Raw genomic sequence first — 21576 nt, 5'->3', positions numbered from 1 at the left:
CACCACACACTGTGATTTCCATTTATGTGAATCCCATGACTGAAGTATTATTGTCCTCATTTTGTAGTTGAGGCAACTGGACTCTGGGGAGTCGTGAGCTGTCCATGGTCACCACTGTAGTCCAAACTTTCCCTTAGCACCAAGCACTATCTGGCTCTCAGTTGGCCACCTGAAGCTTCTCAGAGCCTTTCTTTTGGTCTTGTTTTTTTTCTCCAGTCTGGTTTTATAACATTTTTGAGCATCTAATGGGGCCGCTCTGGATTTCAACATGTCTTTTACCCAAACGCCCTTGCCTTGCCTTTAGAAGGGCTGTGTCCTGAGAGTTAAAACCCAGTTGTCACTTAAGTGGTGTTGTCTGATCATGCTGGATTCCGGGACTCCTTTAGATGACACTAGGCTCAACACTGTCGCCTTTCTCGTGGGCAGACGTTCTAGCTGCTGCGCTGCTGCTCGTCCGGAGCTCACAGGGGTTTTTCTCTTGACCATGCTCTCCTTGTGCCCTCAGAGGTCAGTGTCAGCTCCTAGCTGTTGGAATGTACTCGCTCTTTAAGCAAGACTTTTCTGAAAAGGAAAGGAAGGGAACAGTAGTTGTGCGCTTGGTTGGCCCTTACCTTTCCTACTCCAAGTGCCATGACGATAAGAGACTTGCTCCTGGCTTGACAGTTATCAGGTGTTAGGAATCAAGAACTCACGTTTGCCGAATTCCAGAAGCCACCTAACTTCCCACAGCACACACATTTTCAACTTAGTTTTTCTTTCATGAAGTCCTGTCCTTCAGTTGGTCACGAGGAAGCTGGAACTTTTTTCTTCCTCATAAAGACATTGTTCACAGGGGTCCTGACTCTTCAAGAGCCAGGCCGAAGCTGGGCCGTGTGGGGACATTGGCACAGTGGAATGTTTCTGTTCAACCTCATTGCCAGGCCAACTGACCAGCTCTCCAAGACCGTGTGAGTCCGGCCTCGGTCAGGGAAACGGTGGTAGGAGAGATGGCTGCATTAAGGCTGTCACTGTGCCCTTTGTTACCTGGCTGAAAGGCCACGTTGAGATGAAAGCTGTGAGGTCCCGCCTTCCTCACTTTCCACGGTGTTGGTTTCTCTTTGACTCCATTTTCTTTTCAGTGATCCAAGCCCCGAATATCCGCATTGACAGCTACGATGAAAATTCTCTGAGCTTTACCCTAACCATGAACGGTGACATCAAGGTAACGAGGAGTTCTCAGACTGGCAGCTGGGTGGGGCTCTCTTTTATGTGGGAACTCATGTATCCTAGGGCAGGGAGATTAGGAGCAATGAAGGGCCTGCTCTAGTGGAGCTGAAATACCAGACCTGGGTTGTTTCCTTCCCCCACGAGGAACAACTCGAGTCTCCACATGTAATTATTCCGCCTCAGCCTGGTGCCTTTCTTCTTTAACCATATAATTAAATGGTTCACAGCTCCAGTGCACAAAAAGACTTGGTGTGAACAGAATATGTGTGCCCTGTAATTTTCAGCTTTATTGGATTTCCTGGTACTCGGGGCTAATGTAGAAGTTCCCATTGTGGTAGAGCGAGCTTCTTGGGAGAATCAGATGCCTCGGAAACCCATCTGCTGTGTATCTCTTATGTCCACCCAGTCACTCCTCGTCTTCCACCGCGGGTCCCTCTGAGCCCCTGTCTGCATAGCCCGCTTATCTGTCCCTGTGTTCTTTCAAATTGAAATCCACTTCCATAATTTTGTTTCCCATCTTCTGGTTTCTCATCCCATCCCTTTCCATCTGTGATGTTGTGGCAGGGTGGGTCTTCAGGGTCCTTGTGGCATTCACTTAAGTGCATGTAATACTGTGTTCTTAGCTTCAAAGAGGAGCAATAGAAGAGGTGACTTAGTGTGGGCCTTTGTTGATAACGTTGGTCATGAAGGCATTTTCTTTCTTGCTGTCCTACTTTTGACGGTTTTTAGCTCAAAATCTGTGCTAATGGAGAACTCTCGGAGAAGGTAGTGCTGACCTTTTGGCCTTGACTAAGAAGACAGCCTGAGCTGAGGTGTTCCTCTTACCTGCCCCTTACTATAAATAACTAAATGTATTTAATGGCCACACAAACAAAAGCTGATGAAAAATCAGAAGAGACACTTTCCATTGAAAGACATGAGGAGACAGCAAATTAGACCATCTCTACCTGGTGTATAAGCGTGTCCCCTGACTGTGTCAACTGATCATGTCACATGCTTCCTGGTTCTTGGCAGGTCAATGGCTATGTGGTGAACCTTTTCTGGTCATTTGATGCCCACAAACAAGAGAAGAAAACCTTGAATTTCCAAGGAAGCTCATTGTCACACAAAGGTAACACCTTGGACCTGCGCTGGTCGCTGGTCTGTAAGCAGGATGGGCAGAGAGTCAGATCAGTGCCTTCCTGGGGGCAGAGATTGTGTTTAGGGCGGGGATGGGAGACTGGGAATGAGCGGGGTCCTTTCTACGGGTGGTTGTACATGGACAGTCCTTGCCCTTTGAGGATGTTGTCTACATCCTCCTAACTCCAGGCAAAGAGTGTTAGCTTGCTGGCTCCTTGAACCTCCTTCTAAACCCAGTGGCCCTCAAAAGAAGCTGGGGTAAGAGAGGTGGAGGAACCGTAAGGAGTCGGTTTAACTCCTGGAATGATTTTGCCCTATGTAGGAATCCGTCCAGATTCCATTACCTGCATTTTTTCTAGTTTTTCCCTCCTTCAGCTAATAAGAGGTAGGACGAGGCCTGGTGTGTATTGGCATTCAGGAGAGATCTGTCAACTGCACAGAAGAGCAAACAGATGAAAAGAGGAGGTGGTCCAGTCCTCACTTAGGTCCGTGCAAATACTGAGCTCCATTACAATTCTTTTATCTGAAGATGGTCTCATGGGAAGATGCTAATGTATTTCTAAGAGGAAAACCTTAATGTCAAGAGCTGCTTGTGAGTGCTGTGAGTGGCTTGGGAGCGTCCTCCTTTCCTCGCCCTCTGGCCGGTTTGAAAAGGACAGTCTGTCGTTGTTTCAGTCCCTAGGTAGTCTTAGGAAACAGAAAGCCCAGGTGTGTTGCCGTCGTCACTGTCATCATCATCTTTTATTATTGTTCCCTTTTGTCCATGCTGGGGATTGAACCCTGGGCCTTGTGCATGCTAGGAAACTCTCTGCAACTGGACTAGGCCATAGCCCTCTTTTTTCATATGCCATATAACTCAGGTTGTGACTGCAGGACTGTTTTGCCAATTGTACTTCCACACAGTCAGCTTTAGAAGTTACCCAGTCTCTAAGAGTTACATGTGCTATACCAGGAAAATATTAAATGAATTTGCAAACTATTGAAAAGTACGGTGTGTGAACCCAAACAAATTCTTGACTGTTACCTCCCCATACATATCACACACACACACACACACACACACACACACACACACACTCACATACACACACACTCACACCTCACATATACACATCCCTGGCATTCTCCTTCCTTCTTTTCACAGTTAGCAATCTGACAGCTCACACGTCCTATGAGATTTCCGCCTGGGCCAAGACAGACTTGGGGGATAGTCCTCTGGCGTTTGAGCATGTCTTGACCAGAGGCATCCGTCCACCTGCTCCGAGTCTCAAAGCCAAGGCCATCAACCAGACTGCTGTAGAGTGTGTGTGGACCGGCCCCAAGAATGTGGTAAGTGGACAAGAACAACCATCCCAAGGTGGTCTGGACCTCCCTAAATATAATCCCCTGGACAGCCATGGGACTTTCTTTCTTTCCTGTTGTTGCTTTTGCCTCTTTGCTTTCCCCAAACACAAGTCACCCACCAGCTCAGGATTACTTTCTGAAGGGACCTGGCATCCGAGCCAGCCCCTGCATGCCTGACCTCGCTCTGCTGGCCTCAGAGATAGCTCCCTGATGTTTGTCATTGTAGACCATGCGTGTGGAGTGCTGGATTCACACGATAAGGAACTCATTCTGGGTGGTGAGCTTGATTGAATTTTTAAATTTAATATAGTTCTATTCTTTTGCACGCTCCACAATGTGATGCTGAGCAAGAGACAGAGACAAAAGCCCGAGCCCTCCTTCGCACTCCCTTTGACCTTGAAGGAAAGTACACAGACCCACAAGGAGACTTGATTACCAATAGGCTCAACTTGGCGCAGGCGCACCTGTCTCGCCAAGGGGTCCTTCAGAGAAAGGTGGAGTCTGCGCAACAGTAGAGCTTCTCTTTGCATGCCAGTCTGGAGAAGCAGCCTTGCTTCTGCCGCGCCTTGGCCTGTGCCTTCGCTGGTCACACACAGCCAGCTTTCATATGTGATGAGTCAAATGAGGCCCAAAGTGGGTGACCGTCACCTGCTCCTGTCTCTTCACTGAGTACCCTGGCAGCACTCATGGTCGGCTTCTTCACCATCAATGAGGGGCTCTTCTAATCTCCTGACTCCCATGGGCTCTGGGAGCCCTTTCTCATCACTAGCGACTCCATCCCACTAGCGACCCCACCCCATGTACCACGGACTGGGCCCGAGATAATCTTACTTCTGAGCACCAAGCTCCTATTGGGACCAAGGCTCCATTTAAGCCTTGTGACTCCCTTGTTCCTGTCTTTCATCCCATATGCATTTGCTTTCCCACCTTGGATCCCCTCAATGTCTCTCTTCCCACCTCTTCCCTGTTAACTGACCCCTGGGAAGCCACTTTCCCCTTTTGTTGTCCAGACTCCTCCTCTCCAGACCGTCTTCTGAGCAGAGTTACAGGAAGTGATGCTGTTGCTGGGACATTGACATCCCCAGGTAGCCCCCTCTCTTTGCCCAGGGTGCCTGCAGATGTGTAGCCTTTTTCTGCAGATACCTGGCCTCCTGCACATATACTCTGGGGAGGAAGTATTCTCATCCTTCTTTATCTTCTCCAGCTGTTCCTTCCCATATGAACTCACTCAGCTGCCATTCCTTGCTGTATGCTTAGTCCACTTCCCTGGTTTGAGATCCCCTCAGCATCCTACATGGACCCATAGATTGTGCTTTAAACATACCCTTGGCCAAGTGAAGTCCAGGGCCTCCTCTATTGCAGCAACACACGTTCACCCTGGAGAGGACACAGGCCTTGCCATCTCTAGCCGGTGGTGTGCGTCTTTAAGGTCATCTTCTGGGCGGACATCCTGCTGGAGCTGCAGTTATTGTCTGAATGCCAGGCTGCAGGAGGGCAGGAAGATAGACTGTCCTGCTTTTAAAAGAGCCTGCTGGGCCATCCCACTGGGCGCTTCTGTTTACATCTCATTGACTGATACCTGCTGGCATCTCATTGGCCAACACCTTGTTACTGGCTCTTCCAGCTTCCATGGTGGTAGGGAATGTAGACTTCTTCCACTAAAGGAAATCTGGGAGGTCGAAGCTGGCCCCACCTATCCTCCTGTGTCCATTCCACAGCTGGTGAGATTCCCACACTCACTTGACAGTTCCGACCATAGCTGCTGACCCCTCAGTCACAGTTCGGCTCCCTGTCACTGCTGTTTGATTGTGTAATGTCACCCTTCTTCTGTAAGCCCTTTTCCCCCTGACCCTTTATACAGTGCTTGGAATGGCAGCCAGCGCTTCTCTTTTGCTCTCATGGCAGAGTTTTCCTTTTTTCCTTCCCTGTCCATCCTTCCCCAAGAAAAAGCCCTGTGCAAACAGGAGCTGCTCATGCTCCCCTTTGCAGGTGTGCACACACGTGTACACACACACACACACACACACACACACACACACACGGCACTCTTCTTCCAAAGCGCGATCACCACAATGAAGGATGAAGGAAGATGTTTCCGGGTGCTTTAGGAGCACTTCCAAGGTCTCAAGTCAGCAATTTCAAAACAGGAGGGCACTGACCCATCAGCTGATAGCTTTTTCCCTTCTCTGCCTTTACCAGGTTTATGGCATTTTCTATGCCACGTCCTTCCTTGACCTCTACCGAAACCCCAAGAGCTTAACCACTCCACTCCACAATAAGACAGTCATTGTCAACAAGGATGAGCAGTATTTGTTTCTGGTAAGCTTTCTGCACCAGGGAGACAGAAGCGCCTCTATTTAAAGGAGGTTTCTTAAGCATTGGGGCTCCTGAGCTCAACTCTAGTAGAATGGGTGACTTGGGAACCTAGATTCGTCTTCTTTGTAAGTCCCCACAACCAGTTTCCGAGATGCAGCTCAGAGGTGGAACACTCACTTGGCAGATAGCTTAGACTGCTTTCTCATATAACTCAGGACCACCTGCCTGGGGTGGATCACCCACAATGGGCTAGGCCTTACCACATCAATCATCGATCAAGAAAGTGCCCCACAGACTTTCCTATAAGTTAAATGAAGGAGGCAGTTCCTCCACTGAGGTTCTCTCCTCCCAGATGACTCTGGTTGTGTCAAGTTGACCAAAACAAACAAACTACAAAAGTAGTGGGCAGCATCTAGGCCAGTATTACTTGTGAGAACAGAAGATTTGATATAACCTAAATCTTTCATGGAAAGATTGATAACATAAATTATGGCTTATCTATGAAGTAGAATAAAGAACTGTCCAAAAGAAGGCAGTGCCAAGTGTACCCATGAAGGAAAAAAATCTGATCCCATTATTAATTTTTATGAGGGGAAGTATGGTGATGTGAAAAAGATTTTTAAAAGATAGGCTGTACATACACACACATGTATCACATACACATATGTGTGTGCATGTATTTATATATCATGTGTCTATGCTTACATATGTCTAGGGCATTTCTGAATGGAAGCCAAAACACAAAAACAGTCTTGATCAGGCAGGGAACTATTTTATTTTATTTTGTGCTAGCTGAATTTTAATTGTGGTCATGTGTCATTAGCTTATTGAAAAGTAGTTTGGCAGAGGTTACATGAGCCTGTGAGGTATTGTTTTGCTGTGTTGTGCTTGGCCCCTAGGTCCGGGTGTTGATCCCTTACCAAGGGCCATCTTCTGACTACGTCGTCGTGAAGATGATCCCAGACAGCAGGCTTCCACCTCGTCACCTGCATGCAGTCCAAGTAGGCAAGACCTCAGCCATCATCAAGTGGGAATCGCCCTACGACTCTCCGGACCAGGACTTGGTGAGTGGAAAGGCATGCAGCCCGCCATGCTTGTGCTTAGCAGGCTTTGGGGAAGTGGAGTGCAGTGGAGGGGGTCAGGTAGTGTGACAAGTGACACAGGTACTAGTTGAGCTCGGAAAGCCTTGTCCCCATTTCTGTGTGGTCAAAGACAGATTCCCTTCTGAGTTGGCATTCCTTCATTGTTCACGACACCATATTTCTTTGTCCTTCCTCAGCTAGCCCCACCCCCTCCATTAACCAGAGTGCAGCAGGCCAAATCCAGCCTGTGGATTATTTTTTAAAAACCAATGTTTAATTGGAACCAGTGCCACACCCATCAGTGTATGTATGGCCTATGTCTGTTTTTGTGCCACTAGCGATAGAATTTTTTGTGGTTGAGATCCTAAGACCCTCAAAGCCTAAAATATCTATATTTTGACTCTTTCAGAGTTTTCTATCCCTTTTTAGAAAAAATAGGATAGGACATTGATCCTAGAAGTACCCCATTCTTCCTTGTTCTGGACTGCTTTGACCCTCACCCCTACACCTCAGCAGTGTGGTTTCTTCTTAGCTGCTGAGACACCTCTGATTCTCAGGTTCTCCCTGGTGATCGAGTTTCCTGTTTGTCCAATGTGTCCCCTTCCTTCCACACTCCCAAATACGCAGAAGCCTGGGAGAGAGCAGGTGGGGCTGCTTGTACCTTAGAGCCGGGGTTGAGCATCTTCATACATGTTGTCCCTCTGTCAATATCAGTATGCAGAGACGGTTGTCATGGGGGTTGAGCATCTTCATCCATAGTCCTCTCTGTCAATGTGCAGAAATTGTTGTCATGGGGGTTGAGCATCTTCATCCATGGTCCTCTCTATCAATGTTCAGAAATTGCTGTCATGGGGGTTGAGCATCTTTATCCATGGTCCTCTCTGTCAGTGTCCAGAAACTGTTGTGGATGTTGAACATCCTCATCCATGTTTTCCTTCTGTCAGTATCAGTGTCCAGAAATTGTTGTCATGGGGACTGAGCATGTTCATCCATGGTCCTCTCTGTCAGTGTCTATAAACTGTTGTTATGATGGAGAGACAGAAGCTTAGCTGCTGATGTCACAATTAATGTGGCTTTTTCTAGCATATTTTGATTTCCTCCTCTAGTTTTCCTTCCCTCCTTTCCCTTTTTTGCATCCCTGTTTCCTCTTTCTCTCTTTTCTTCTCCTCTCCTCCCCCTTCCCTTTTTTCTTCCCCTTCCCTTCCCATCCTTTATTTAGCTAATAATTTTGTTTGCAGTTCTGGAAATGTATACTCATTATAAGATAGATCCTGGCTACCCCAAAGACTTTCTGAAGCGCATGAGTCAGACTGTGAGGCTCAGAAAAGTCAGCCCTGAGCCTGAGTTCTATCCCTGTTTATTCAACCACATTGAACGCATCTGAAAAAGGATCATGTCTGTATGGAGCATGCACACACATTGTCTCTTGTCATTACTCCCTGAACAAGGCGGTATGCTAACTGTTACATGGCTAGGGTGGTTTGAACAAAGATGACCCCCATAGTCTCATGTGTTTGAATGCTCAGCCATCAGAGAGTGGAACCGTTTGAAAGGATTAGAAGGATGAGGTGTAGCCTTATTGGAGTAGGTGTGACCTTGTTGGAGGAAGTGTGTCACTGCAGGTGAACTTTGAGGTGTCGAAAGCCACTTCAGGCCCAGGCTCTCTCTTTCTCTGTGGATCAGGATGCAAAGCTCTCAGCTAGTGCTCCGTGCCATGGCGATAATGGACTAACCTCTGAAACTGTAAGCAAGGCTCCCATTAAATGCTTTCTTTCATAAGAGTGGCCTTGGCCACGGTATCTCTTCAAAGCAATAGAACAGCAACTGAAACAAGGGCATTTGCATTGTATAAGGTACTGTTCATAATCAATAGCTGATTTCAAGTAAAAGACCTTGTATCCGGCTGCTACTCAGATCCTCCTTCCTCCTTCTGTCTTAGTTCTACGCAATTGCCGTGAAAGATCTTATCAGGAAGACCGACAGGAGCTACAAAGTCAAGTCTCGCAACAGTACTGTGGAGTACAGCCTTAACAAGCTGGAACCTGGTGGAAAATACCATATTGTTGTCCAGCTGGGGAACATGAGCAAGGATTCCAGCATAAAAATCACCACAGGTCAGTAGGGAGTAAGAGAGGCCTTGCTGCACACTGAGCAACTAACCTTGTAGCTGCAGACCTCGGCACAGAGGAAGGCTGGAGTACCTTTGTAGAAACCGCAAGCATTGTTCTTCTCTGCCTGTGCTACAGCAGACCAAGCTTGAATGTGTGTGTGTGTGTGTGTGTGTGTGTGTGTGGAGGGGGGGGGGAGTTCTTAGGCTTTGGTGAAGGGCCAAGACATATATTGCAATTTGAGGGCTTGAACTCAGTGTGTGTTGACTACTAGGCAAGCACTCTACCACTGAGCCATATCCACTCTCTCTGAGTCTCGTTTCACACTACCCTCCCTTAGTGTGTCCTACCATGACCAGGGGAGGAAAGGAGGAATGCTCAAGAGAGTCAAGAAACCAAAAAGTACTTCCCAGTGAGGCCAGGCCTTAAAACGAGGACCTGGATGGTGTCACAGCGGCCCTCCTGTTGTTCAGGCAGATAGAACGCAGGGAGACCGATAATAAGGCTGTTGGCTGGAGGGTTGGCTAGGCTCCTGTTCCATGCTGAGTCACTAACTCAGCAACCTAGATAGCAGTAAGCGGTGTCAACAGTTGCAGTAGTGGGGTCCAGGCACATTTAGGCTGGCAGTGCATGATACGTGTGTACTAACTGCAAATGGCCTAATCTTCCGTTTTCAGTTTCACTGTCAGCACCTGACGCCTTAAAAATCATAACAGAAAATGACCACGTTCTTCTCTTTTGGAAAAGCCTAGCTTTGAAGGAAAAGCAGTTCAGTGAAACCCGGGTAAGTTCCTCGTGTGTCCTCAGAGACTTTGGAACTCTTGTTGGCATACTGTTTTAGACATGAGTTCATTAACAGCAGGCTGGCAGACAGCTTGAAGAAGGAAGGAAGGAAAGCGTCAGGCATGGGCGTGAACTCGAGAGCGAAAGGACCATTTGCTGATTAGAGAGATGTCTGTGCCGCCCACGCAGTGCGCGATCTCTGCACTCAGCACCCACGGCCACGCACTTGTCCTTGGAAAGGAAATGGGCTGAGACTTGTGGTGCTCCCTGCAACTAGAGTGTGCTCAGCATGGGAACCAAGTGCTCCACCCTTGCACGGCCCTTTGACAGCTAGGTTGTGGTCCCAGAGTGCCAGGAAGCTGAGCCAAGCTCTTAATCTAGTACCTTGTCATCGTTTCTTCAGAGTGGTTAGGAGGAGCAAGAAGTACATGAAGATACTTGGTTGGCTGATGAAAAAAATACCTTTGTTTCGCTATTGGTGGGCCAGTACTCTGATACCATGGGAGGGAAGGAAAAGAGTGAGAGCCAAGATATTTGCCCAGGAGGGTGGACTCATTATTGATTGAAACTGGCTTGGTCCCCATGAAAGCAAAGTAGGGCTGTGATGATCCAGCTGTGGTTACCTGGAAGAACAGGGTAAGCAGGGAGTCATGTGAGATCCAGGCTCAGGTACCTGTTGAAAGTCCTCACCTTCTGTGGGACTCCTCACAGTTGCCATAGCTGTGGTACCTATGCAGCAAATGTCTTTAAGAAAATGTAATCTAACCAGGAATACTCCAATGTTGAAAGGTACTGAACAGTAAAGCATTCTGGCAACTGCGTGCAGGAAAAGAAAGACCCTAGCAAGCTAATGACAAAGACATCAAGCCTTCAAAGAACCTTGGGGCAGTAATGCCAGTGTGAGAACTAGCTCGGGAATGACACCGAGAATATAGATTGGTTCAAAGTTCTGGAAGGCTCTTTGATAATACGTATCGAAAACATTGAAATGTTCGCATTCCCTGATTTAGCTCTTCTAGGATTTTACTTTGAGAAAGCAATGCATTAAAATTGTATGTACTCTGCTTCATGGTAAAAAGAGGAAATGTAAATGCCTTGCAGGGGGACTACTGAGGCAAAGTATAGGTGGTTGATGGTTGTGTGCATTGTCTCATGTCTGTCTTCATGCGTTTTACAGATGTTCTACATTGGATTTACACTAGATAGCTTGTAAGAAGGAGTGCAGGGGGTGGGAGGCCGGGCAAGTGTTGGGGAGCCCAACTTGGCAGCCAGCTGCCACTAGGAGAGCCTGAATGGGCAGCAGATTCAACATAATTTGAAATGGGTTGAGAGTTGCAGGTCATATTCCATTTCTAGTGGAGGGTGCCGGCACGGGTGTAGCGTGCCCTCCTCTCCTCCTCCTGGCTTAGTATTAGAGACATGTCAGTGCAGTAGGAACCAAGAGGTTGATTGTGTGGTGGGCTTGGTTGTGGACAGAGTTTGACACTGGAACCCTGGAGGGCAGCAGAGAAGCTGGCCACCAGTCTGGTCCTAGCCAGCATCTTGGGTCTGGCCTGTTTCCTAGCACAACAGTCTGGGACTTCCTGAGGCAATGAGGGAAGGGATTGTTTTGTACTGTCCGTGTGTGAATAGAGCCCTCAGCCTGCTTATGTGCTTCTCTGTCAACATCAGGCTGCCTGACTCTGGGATCAGCCTTGAAAGAACCAGAAAGCTAGGAGACAGGAAGTAAATGAAGGTGGTCTTCCAGCAGCCTGTTCCAGGGAGGCACGTTCCCTTTTCCCATTGCCTGGTCCCCGGTCTTGCCTGCACCCACTGCCACCAGGAGGTGTCACTAGTCAAATTCCTTACTGTGAAGTATTACTAAAGTGTCAGGTTCTTTGAGGCACTGCCTATAACTTTGAGTATGCAATGGTTGAAATGGTTCTCCTGCAGCCATACCTTGCAGTTCCTCTTCTGCACCTTGTCAGCAGGGAAAGTCCTGTTTTCTGAGTTTAATATCTCAATCCCATAATCAGAAGAACTAGCAAGAAGTATAAAGTATATTAGCATCCATAAAACACTGCCATGAGGACCCACCAATAACTGTGGCCAGTAACAGAAACCATCAGGCCCTTTATTCAAACCTCTGAACAGTCCATAATGTGCTCATTTGCAGGGCTATGAGATACACATGTTTGACAGTGCTCTGAATCTCACGGCTTACCTCGGGAATACTACTGACAATTTCTTTAAAGTGTCCAACCTGAAGATGGGTCATAATTACACCTTCACGGTCCAAGCACGCTGTCTCTTTGGCAGCCAGATCTGTGGAGAGCCTGCCGTGCTGTTGTATGACGAACTGAGCGCAGGTGAGTTGTTGTATGGCCGTCCTGTCATTCTCCTGTTCCAAGGAAGGAGAGGGAGGCGGTGTTTTTCTGATGGTCTTTCCAAAACACATTTCAAGTACTGCCTGTGTGCCTAAGAAATCATTTAGGTAGCAATTTAGTTTGGTACTGATGTAGTTAATAAAGACTTCTCGTGGTGGCTTAGTACAGAAAGAACTGGGATTTCAGGGTACCACATTGAGTGTAAAGTTGGGGAAAGGACAAGAAGGAGGTCATATTTAGGAAACTCAGTAGGTCTATTAGTTCCTTTTCTTCCCTTGTTTCTGTGACCAGATATATAACAAGAAGCAAGTTGAGAGTAGGGGATTTATTTTGGCTGGTGGTTCGAGGAGATAGATCTTGTCCTGGGGGAGAAGGCAAGGCAGTGGGAGTCTGGGCCAGCTGCTTAGGCCGCATTAGCAATCAGGAAGCAGCAGTGGAGAATGTTGGTCCTTAGCCCTCCCCTTCTGCTCCTCCGTTACATCAAGCCCCAAGGCATGGGGATGGGTCACCCACATTGAAGGTGGGTCTTTCCCTTTACCTGTTTCCTCTAAAAGGCCCTCACAGACAAGCCCAGAAATATGTGTCAGTTTCTTACATGATTCAGTAAATCCAGTTAAGCTAGACAAACAAGAATTTTGTTTGTTGGTTTTCATGGGACTTCTCAGAGCCTTGAACGTACAAATAGACCTGGACTTCTTCCTGTGATTAGCTCATTCCACCATATACAGCTCGCACTTCGTCATGACCTGGGATCTCTATTTTTGGGACACATAGATAGATACCATGATTGGGCTACATTGTTGCTTTATAAGGAATGTACTTGCATTGTGGTAGCTTGGCCAGGATTTCAACAAATATCTTACCATTAGATTTTGTAGGTACCTTTCAAATGTTTGACAGTGCTCTAGCCAAAAACCAGGCAGGGTTACAGTTATGTGTTCTCTTATGGGCCTTCCTGGGTTGTAGGGGTGATGGGGCCAATGCAGAATAAACAGTTTCTTAAGAGTAGTAGTTCTCAACCTGTGGGTTGTGACCCCTTTGGCAAACCTCTATCTCCAAAAATATTTACATGAGGATTCATAATGGCAGCAAATGTATAATTTTGAAGTAGTGACACAAAAGAATTGTATGGCTGGGGGTCACCACAACATGAGGAACTGTGTTAAAGGGTTGCAGCGTTAGGAAGGCTGAGAACCACTGGCTCAAAGGATAAATACTTTCTTCTTCTACCTCCCTTTAGAGAGTCGTGGCATAGGTAAGGCTCTGGGAAGGTCCTACAGAGAACAAACAGCAAAACTCTTGATAATATGCTTTTTCCTTAATCAGCCCTGGTTTTAAGCAAAACCAGTTATTAGTCCGTGGAATACACAGTGGAAGAAACTGTCTGTTGTGAGGCCCCTGGCAGCTGCTTTCAGGGAATCAAGCGTATTGCACCCTCTGAAGTCCAGCCAGGCAGTAATTCTTTAAGTTACCACCTCACCATTGGGGTAGGCTGGAAAATATTTTATTTTCCTGTCCAGAAAATGAAAGAAATTTAACTAGAGACATGCATACTGAATTGCTAGATTGTGCCTACAAGAAATACCTGTTCGCTGGTCCATTTTGATTAGTCCTGCGTCTGCTGGAATCCCCGGGTAGCTATGATGCTTTCTCTCTCTGAGACAGGAGCTTCCTTATGCCATCTTGCCCTACACCAGGGAGCAACTCCAAGGTCTGTGGAAACTATGTGCAAAGAAATCGCTGCTTCCTTTGCTGAAAACTGATTCCCAAACTCCCTTTTCCTGCCCCCAAGTGTAGACTAGCCCCCAGGTTTGTAATGTGAAAATTCTACTCATTGTCAAAATGATGGCCTCCAACTCCAACAGATGTGGAGTTGAAGGGTGGGGGATGGCCTTTCTCCAGAGCCCCAGTGAGGACCTCTCTGTCAGTAGCCTTCTAAAGCCGTCATTTGTGTAAGACCATGGGAAGGCAGCATCTTCGGCAAAATATAGACAGCCAAGTGGCTGAGTAATGAGCTTTTAAAAATGTCAGATGTATATGGAAAGATTGTTTCTCTTTTTTTACTTAAGTGAAAGAGAGGGAGGAAAACCATAAAGCTTGGCGAGCTGTCTAGTCGGTGTCGCAGTAAAGGGATCTCATTTGTGGAGCTTCAGGTAATTGCAGCGGCGGAGTGACTTTGGTGCCAAGTAGGGGGAAATAATTGCAATCTCGTTAATTAGTGGTCTGATTTCACATCCTCTTCTGTAGGCAAGCAAGCGGCCTTAAGTAATAATGCTAATGAAATCAGTGTTGATGTCCCAACAAAGGTCTCCCTTCTAAGAGACTATCTAAATAACCAACAAGGCAGTGATTAGGAGTCTAATGTAATTACTGTATTTGCATGTGCAAGGCCCACTGTCTACAGGCTCATGGTAAGTACTTGGGAAACATCAGTCTTCACACATGTGCTGGAACATGTTATACAAGGAAAGCTAGCTGGGTGTTGGAACCCTTGCAAACTCTGGACTTCTTTTTTTCTATTTTATTGCGTGCATGGGGTCTGGAGAAGTTGCCTGAGCCGTCTTCTTCTGGCCCTCACGTAGAGGAGGCTCCCTAGCAGGGAATGTTGCTTTTGCAGGTGGAGATACAGCGGCAGTCCAGGCTGCCAGGTCTACGGATGTCGCCGCTGTAGTGGTTCCTATCTTGTTCCTGATCCTGCTGAGCCTGGGTGTCGGCTTTGCCATCCTCTACACAAAGCACCGCCGCCTACAGAGCAGCTTTACCGCTTTTGCCAACAGTCACTACAGCTCCAGGCTGGGCTCGGCCATCTTCTCCTCTGGGGATGACCTGGGTAAGTAGGCAGGGGTACCAGGGGAAACCCTAGAAAGTCAGAGATGTGATCAGGAAAGATTCTTCCACCTCATCCTTTCAAGATAGGCGTCGCCCCAGTGTTCCCACTGTCTGGGCTCTTTGCTTTTTCTTGTTCCTTAATCAGAATAGCACATTCTATTTAAGTGTGTAGTTCTGGCCCCTAACTGGGGAGGACTGGAAGGTAGTCTTTGAACAGAGAGTGTTAGGGCCTGGGTTTGAATGCCCCCCGAGTTTCAAAACAATCCTCAAGTATGTTCACCTGACCTCTGGAGGGCTTCAAGATGAAAGGGGTTCACATCTCCAGTCAGTTTCTGTGTGAGGCCCTTCAGCCAGCCACACCTCTTTCCATTGCCAGAGCAGCCTCTTCTTACTCTATGTGGGGCTGAGGCACAGCAAGGGGAAGAGAAATATGTTAATCCCTATGAGAAGTCTTCTCATACTTCAAGCCTTAAACTGAGCGAGCTAGTAGTCAGGCACGTAAGAGAGTGAGTGTGGGAAGCCTTTCCCACACTCAAGGCAGCAGACCGAGTTTGTGGCTTTCCTTCTCTTATAGACTAGTAGTTGTTGCTTTTCTCTTTCTCAAGGGCAGGGTTTCCTCCCGAGTGATCATAAGATCACCTGTATTCCCTTGCCTTCTCTGATTTTGGTTTTGCTAATCAGCAAGGACATGAATTGGTGGCTCCTTTTGGTTGGCCTGTTACGGTGCCATTCAGTATTCACTAAATGCCAAGTAACAGGAGTCTCAAAGGGACAGCCATGATGTCTGGGAAGAAGCTGCCCTAAAAATTCTTAAGCCCTTTCAATTAATCTCTGTTTGCTCAGAAGAGTTCAGACTGAAAATAGAAAGAGGACAGATTATCCAAGTAGGAGAAACCAACCACCCATTTAGCTGTGGGAGATAAGATTCACCTTCTTACAGATTTTACTTCAAGTAACTATTAAATTTGGTCCCTTAGGGAAGGGAAGAAGCTGACCTTGAGCATAAGAAAGCCAAGCTAGGGTTTAGGACTTGTGTTGGTTTAGCTGGGGGTTGTTGTAAGGCTGTGGGCAAGGGCAGAGTGGTGGCATATGGGGTTGTATGAAACTCGGGAACTCACAAGGCCTGGCTGTTTTGTCTTCAGGAGAGGACGATGAAGACGCTCCTATGATAACTGGATTCTCAGACGATGTCCCCATGGTGATAGCGTGAAGGAGCTTTTCTCATTAGAAACCAAATGGTGTAAATATTTTATTTGATAAAGATAGTTGATGGTTTATTTTAAAAGATGCACTTTGAGTTGCAATATGTTATTTTTATATGGGCCAAAACCACCACCACCACAACAACAACAAAAAACAAAACAACAACAAAAAAAAAAAGGAGAGAAAGGAATGGATAAACTTTGTAGTGTCAACTGTGAACCTGAAAGCGGGTTGATTTTAGTGACCACATTGCTTTGATTTGACATTGATGTCGTCTTACAGAGCTGTGCTTGCTGGGCATGCTTTTAAGTCTGTGAGATCATTTTGGTTCATGAAATTGACCATTCTTCATATTTTTCTAAGACGCAGAAATGTATTTAATAAAAACTTCAAGAGAGAGTGATGGGCAGAATCACATTTCTCTTTGAAAACTGCTCAGATTTTACGTTGTGTTTGGGTTTAGTTTACATAAGTGTGTGGGCGTCTTGTGGGAGAAGGTCCTGTTCTGTTGTTTTTGTTAATTTATTGGGACTCTGTATAAGGCCATATTTTAGTGGTCTTCTGGAACCCTAGGTGTTAAGGGCCCCTTGCCCATCAGTGTAGGGGGTGGGGAGCAGGAGCAATCCCGTCTGGGTTTGCTTGTGTCAGGAGAGAATTCTCGGTCAGTCCTAGATTCCAGTTCAACTGAACTACAGCCTAGGAAGCCCTGCAAGCCACACCCCCTGTCTTCTAGGAATCCTTGGGCTTTTACTGTGCATGTCTCTGTACAAAGTGTACCTCTGGAAGCTGCCAAGTGTTGACACTGCTTTCTTATACACTGGGATCATTGTCACTTGAAAAACAAAATTACTGTGGTTGTGGGAGAAAGTTCTAGAACTGTGCCATGATAGATACGCATTGCAAATATAGTATGGCATGTCTCCATTTTTAATTTGAGTTTTTCTTTTGCTTTTACTCACCACCAAAGAATTTCAAATGTAAAACTTTATATTGGGTTTAAGCCACTGAATTGTCCTCAAAAGTCCATACTGATATATGCAGTCATTTTGAATTTGGTCAGTGCCTTCTCCGCATCCCCACCCCCACCCCCTACCCCCAACTCCACTTCCCTAGCCTGTGCCCCCACCCATCCATAGAGAATGTTGGAGGTGTTGCCAGGGATGGAGGTGATCTAAATGTTTGACTTCTCCATCAGCAGATTTGTTCATTTGCTTTCTCTGTAAAATACCATGTGTGTCTAAACACATCCCCCGCACCCTGTGTTTCATGTCACGACCACTTGAAAGTACTGTGGACTTCTTTGTGGCCTCAACCCATCCTTTGGTCCAGCGTGTAGGCACCGATGTCCAGCGTGTCGTGACTTGTGCTGTATGAACAACCTCCCTGAGGATTTCCTCCCTCCCAGCGGAAAAGCAGCAAGCTTTGTGAATATTCCAAAGTTCTGCCTCTGAACACATGTTTTCTAGATGCAAGTGTTGTGAAACCTGTCTCCCCTTCCATGCAATGTGTCCCTCCTCACAAAAATGCTGGTTTCTTTTAACTCAAAGTATCATTCTTTGGTGGAAATAGAGTCACAATTTACCTGAGGGTTGTTTGGAAAACAAGAGCCAATTTTTTTCTTAGACTATCTGTGTCTATTAAATGAGCATTTTGACCTGTAGATACATAGCATACTGTGTGACCATAAATCCTGGTATCAAATGCCAGGAATAAGGAGTCAGTTGTCTTACAACTCCTTTTCCTCCTCTTTCCTCTCACCTTGTTTCACTATATTTTTTCCCCCAGACTGGAATTTTTTCAGCTTTATCTTGTCTTGCTTTCAAGTTTTGCTCAATGTTCCCCCAGCCCTACCACCTCCACATAAATAAAGTCTTTAAGTAGCTGAAAGATTAACAGTCTGGTGGGAGGCAAGCCATTGAATTGAACTGCTAGGAAAGTATATTTTCTCATTTTCTTTTCCTGCCAAGTTTTTGGTGGCATTTGTAGGAGCTGGTGTAAAAGGCTCAGCGGCACTATTGTCTATTATTCTGCAGGCGAGCCTTTTCACGGAGCATATGTCTCCTGCAGGCAATGGACGCTGTTGCCAGGCATCGAGGCCGATCTCCAGGGCCTCCCGATGCTGAACCATAGTACTGTACAGACCCGCCGCCACCCCTCTCCTCGGAAGATGCACTGTGCTGTTTGAAAACATGTAGCCATTTAAGGCTAGACTATTTTATATAAATAGCAGAGCTGAGGTCCCGAAGACTAAGCCGGATAGATGCAGCTATGTGTAAATTGTCTATTTTTGTGAACTTTTCGAGCACGCACTCCTGTTTCCCTCTGCTTAGCTCTGTGGAGGTTTTGATGTATCCACGTTATCTGCAAGAGTCCAGAGTGACAATAGGGAATTAAGACTAAGCTAAGTGTAGTCTTGGCAAGTTCCCACCTCCCAGGAATGGAATATACTGGAACACCAGGTACTTGGTTTCCTGTGGACTGTGTGGGAAGTGATTTTTTTTCCTTCCTGTACTGAGTACCCTTTGAGCTTTGTGGGACATGGATCTTTTTGGATGCAATGACAGAGGAGAGTTCCTCCAAGGTTTGTGGAGAGGGGCCATGCCTGAGCAGACAGGTGAGACTCTCTCATGGCTTGATGCCTGGCAAGCTGGGGAGCTTGGCCTACTGCTGGGCAGCTGGCTGGCACTCTGGCTGTTAAAGGAATGGCTCTTCAGATGTTATCTCTGATTGCATCACTGGATATGATTACAAGCTGGCAGGGGACAGTCACTTGCATGGTCTCTCCTCTCCAGATAGATGGCCTGCTAGATTAAATGCCACTCTCCAACTTATAGGGCAGGAGGAAGACCCTGGGAGTCTAGAAGGGAGCTAGGAAAACCAGTGTTAGTGTTGAGCCCCTTACAGGTAAACACCAGTGTCTCTTTGGCACATCCTGCCTTCACATGGCCCTCAGTGGTCAGCACAAATACCTGGGCCCAAACCCCATCTCATAGGTTAGTTCTCTGTCCCATGAAGAGGGCCATGACGAGTTCCTGAGAATTCTCTTCCTTCAGAGGAGAGGAGAGGTCCCCTCAGGAGAAATTCAGACATATCACTAGATTGACTTCCATCCCCTCTGCCGCCGTAAGAATCTACTCTAACCTCTGCAGATGCTTCCTTGCGTCGGGATTGTATTTCAACATTCCTGTGATGTTTTACTTAACTGGAGTGTGTGCTGCTTTTCAGGTACAACTTTTGTGTAATAAAAGCCAGGGCATTAAGTTTATATAAGACTACTTCCTATGCAAGACTAAGATACGGGATAAGTCGCAAGAGATGTGCACTGTGGTAGATAGACGAGAAATGCATTCTCCGATGGAATACCACCGCTGAGCGTGGCTGAGGGAGGATCAATTGCATGTGTTTCTGCCCATATTGTTTCGAGCAGCCATATTATAAATTTAATCATCAGAGCCGCGCGACAACCCAAGAAGGGTGTTAGTTTCATGTGTAATAACTTCAGTGGGCTGAGCACAAGTGGCGAGGCGGAACATTATCACCCTCAGATATCCCATGTCACTCCTCATTTAAAGACTCTTGTTAAGACTTACTAGACACTTTAGGCAAAGTCAGAAGTATCTGCAGCAAAATAAAGGCCTGTTCTGCTCTTATTTCAAGTGAGACACTGTGTGCTTGTTTCTCTCCAAAGTGAAATTAGGTATTTATAACTTCAGTCGCCTTGCTAGGTTTCCAAGTCACTGGTTTCTGCTGAAGATTTTACTACATTGTTGCACAATTTTAAGATAATCTTTTTGTCTTGGTGTCAACTTTTTTCACTGAATAAAAAAAATTTAACTGAGTTAAAAAGAATTGAAAACAAAACATTAAAAAAAAAAAACTCACCACTCCCTATTTGAATATCCACTGTGTGTGTCTTACTTTGTTCTGTTGAGTGCAATAAAGATGGCTAACACAGTCTCCAAACAGCAGCTGGCTTGTGTCTTTGAAAAAGGTGTTTATGTCATAGAAGACAGAACATTAAGACCTGGGATAATTTTGTTAAGGAGCTAGTCTCGGATGGCGGGTCCTCGAAGAGCACAGCATCTGGCGGTGCGGTGGCTGCTGAGCGGGGTGGCTGCTGAGCAGAGTGGGGCGGTGGTGGCTGTCCTTGAAACACACACAATTCCACAGGCACGTTGACTCAGGTGCCTCCCTGAGAACCGTACCTATGTATGGGACAGTTGGTGAAGGAGGTGACTTTTTAACCTGAGAGAAGAAAGCCCAGCGGCGCAGAGGAGCCAGGTGCCTAAGAACACTTCCTAAACACAGTGAGCCCAACTGGGAAGTGTCGTGCTTATCTCTCAAAGGCCAGTGAGTGCAAGCATCATAAATTTAGACCAGGGACATAAATTATGGTCAGGGACAGGTTGCTTTCTAGATTTTAGCATCCATCACTTTGCTTTTGTTTGGACTTTGAGCCAAAGCAAAAGTCTGAAGTAGTTTCAGTTCCATGGTTGAGAAAAAAAGAGGCACACAGAACTATGTTCTTGGCAGATGTTCTTGATCTGTGGGATGAGACCCCTTTGTGGTGGTGGCGGGGGGTCAGACAACCTTTTCACAGGGATCACCTAAGACCATTGGAAAATACAGATATTTACATTATGATTTGTTTTAGGAGATAGGAGACAGGGTTTCTTTGTGTGTAGCCTTTGCTGTCCTGGAACACCCTATAGAGCTGGTGGGCCTCAAATTCATCCACCTTCCTCTGCCTCCCCAATGCTGGGATTAAAGATATGTGCCACCACCACACATTATGGTTCATAATGGTAGCAAATTAGAGTTATGAAGTAGCAATAAGAAATTTGCCAGGCTGTGGTGGCACACTCCTTTAATCCCAGCACTCGGGAGGCAGAGGCAGGTGGATCTCTGAGAGTTTGCGATTAGCCTGGTCTACAGAGTGAGGTCCAGGCCAGCCAGGGCTACACAGAGAAACCTCTAAAAAAATCAATGATAATAATAATAATAATTTATGGTTGAGGGTCACCACAACATAAGAAACTTATTAAAGCTGCAGTATCTGGAAGGTTGAGAATCCCTGATATAGAGGAAAGCAGACTGAATGGCAAAGCCAACCTCAATATTAGGTTCTTCTGACCCTAGGTCTCAATTTCTCATTCTGTGCCAAAAGTGTTATGCTGTCGTTCAGTGTCAAAATGAGCACAGCGTTCAATACAAGAACCA

At 46.5% G+C, this 21576-nt stretch overlaps 1 protein-coding gene across 1 annotated transcript in view; it reads left to right on the top strand.

Moving 5' to 3' along the window:
* Sorl1 (sortilin related receptor 1) overlaps positions 1–20321 on the top strand; it is a 159388-nt gene extending 139067 nt beyond the window's left edge. The window contains exons 39-48 of the mRNA XM_041657853.1: positions 1119–1201; positions 2221–2317; positions 3470–3654; positions 5869–5988; positions 6885–7049; positions 9007–9181; positions 9853–9959; positions 12114–12306; positions 14942–15154; positions 16296–20321. Of these exons, the coding sequence (XP_041513787.1) occupies positions 1119–1201; positions 2221–2317; positions 3470–3654; positions 5869–5988; positions 6885–7049; positions 9007–9181; positions 9853–9959; positions 12114–12306; positions 14942–15154; positions 16296–16363 (1406 nt within the window). The 3' untranslated portion in view covers positions 16364–20321. The remainder of the gene's footprint in view (positions 1–1118; positions 1202–2220; positions 2318–3469; positions 3655–5868; positions 5989–6884; positions 7050–9006; positions 9182–9852; positions 9960–12113; positions 12307–14941; positions 15155–16295) is intronic.
* The last annotated feature ends 1255 nt before the right edge of the window (positions 20322–21576 follow it).

The sequence above is a fragment of the Microtus oregoni genome, unplaced genomic scaffold (assembly GCF_018167655.1).
Source record: "Microtus oregoni isolate MIOR12 unplaced genomic scaffold, Mior012 000008F_ref0000371, whole genome shotgun sequence".
Lineage (NCBI taxonomy): Eukaryota > Metazoa > Chordata > Mammalia > Rodentia > Cricetidae > Microtus > Microtus oregoni.
This window is presented reverse-complemented; position numbering and strand designations above follow the sequence as displayed.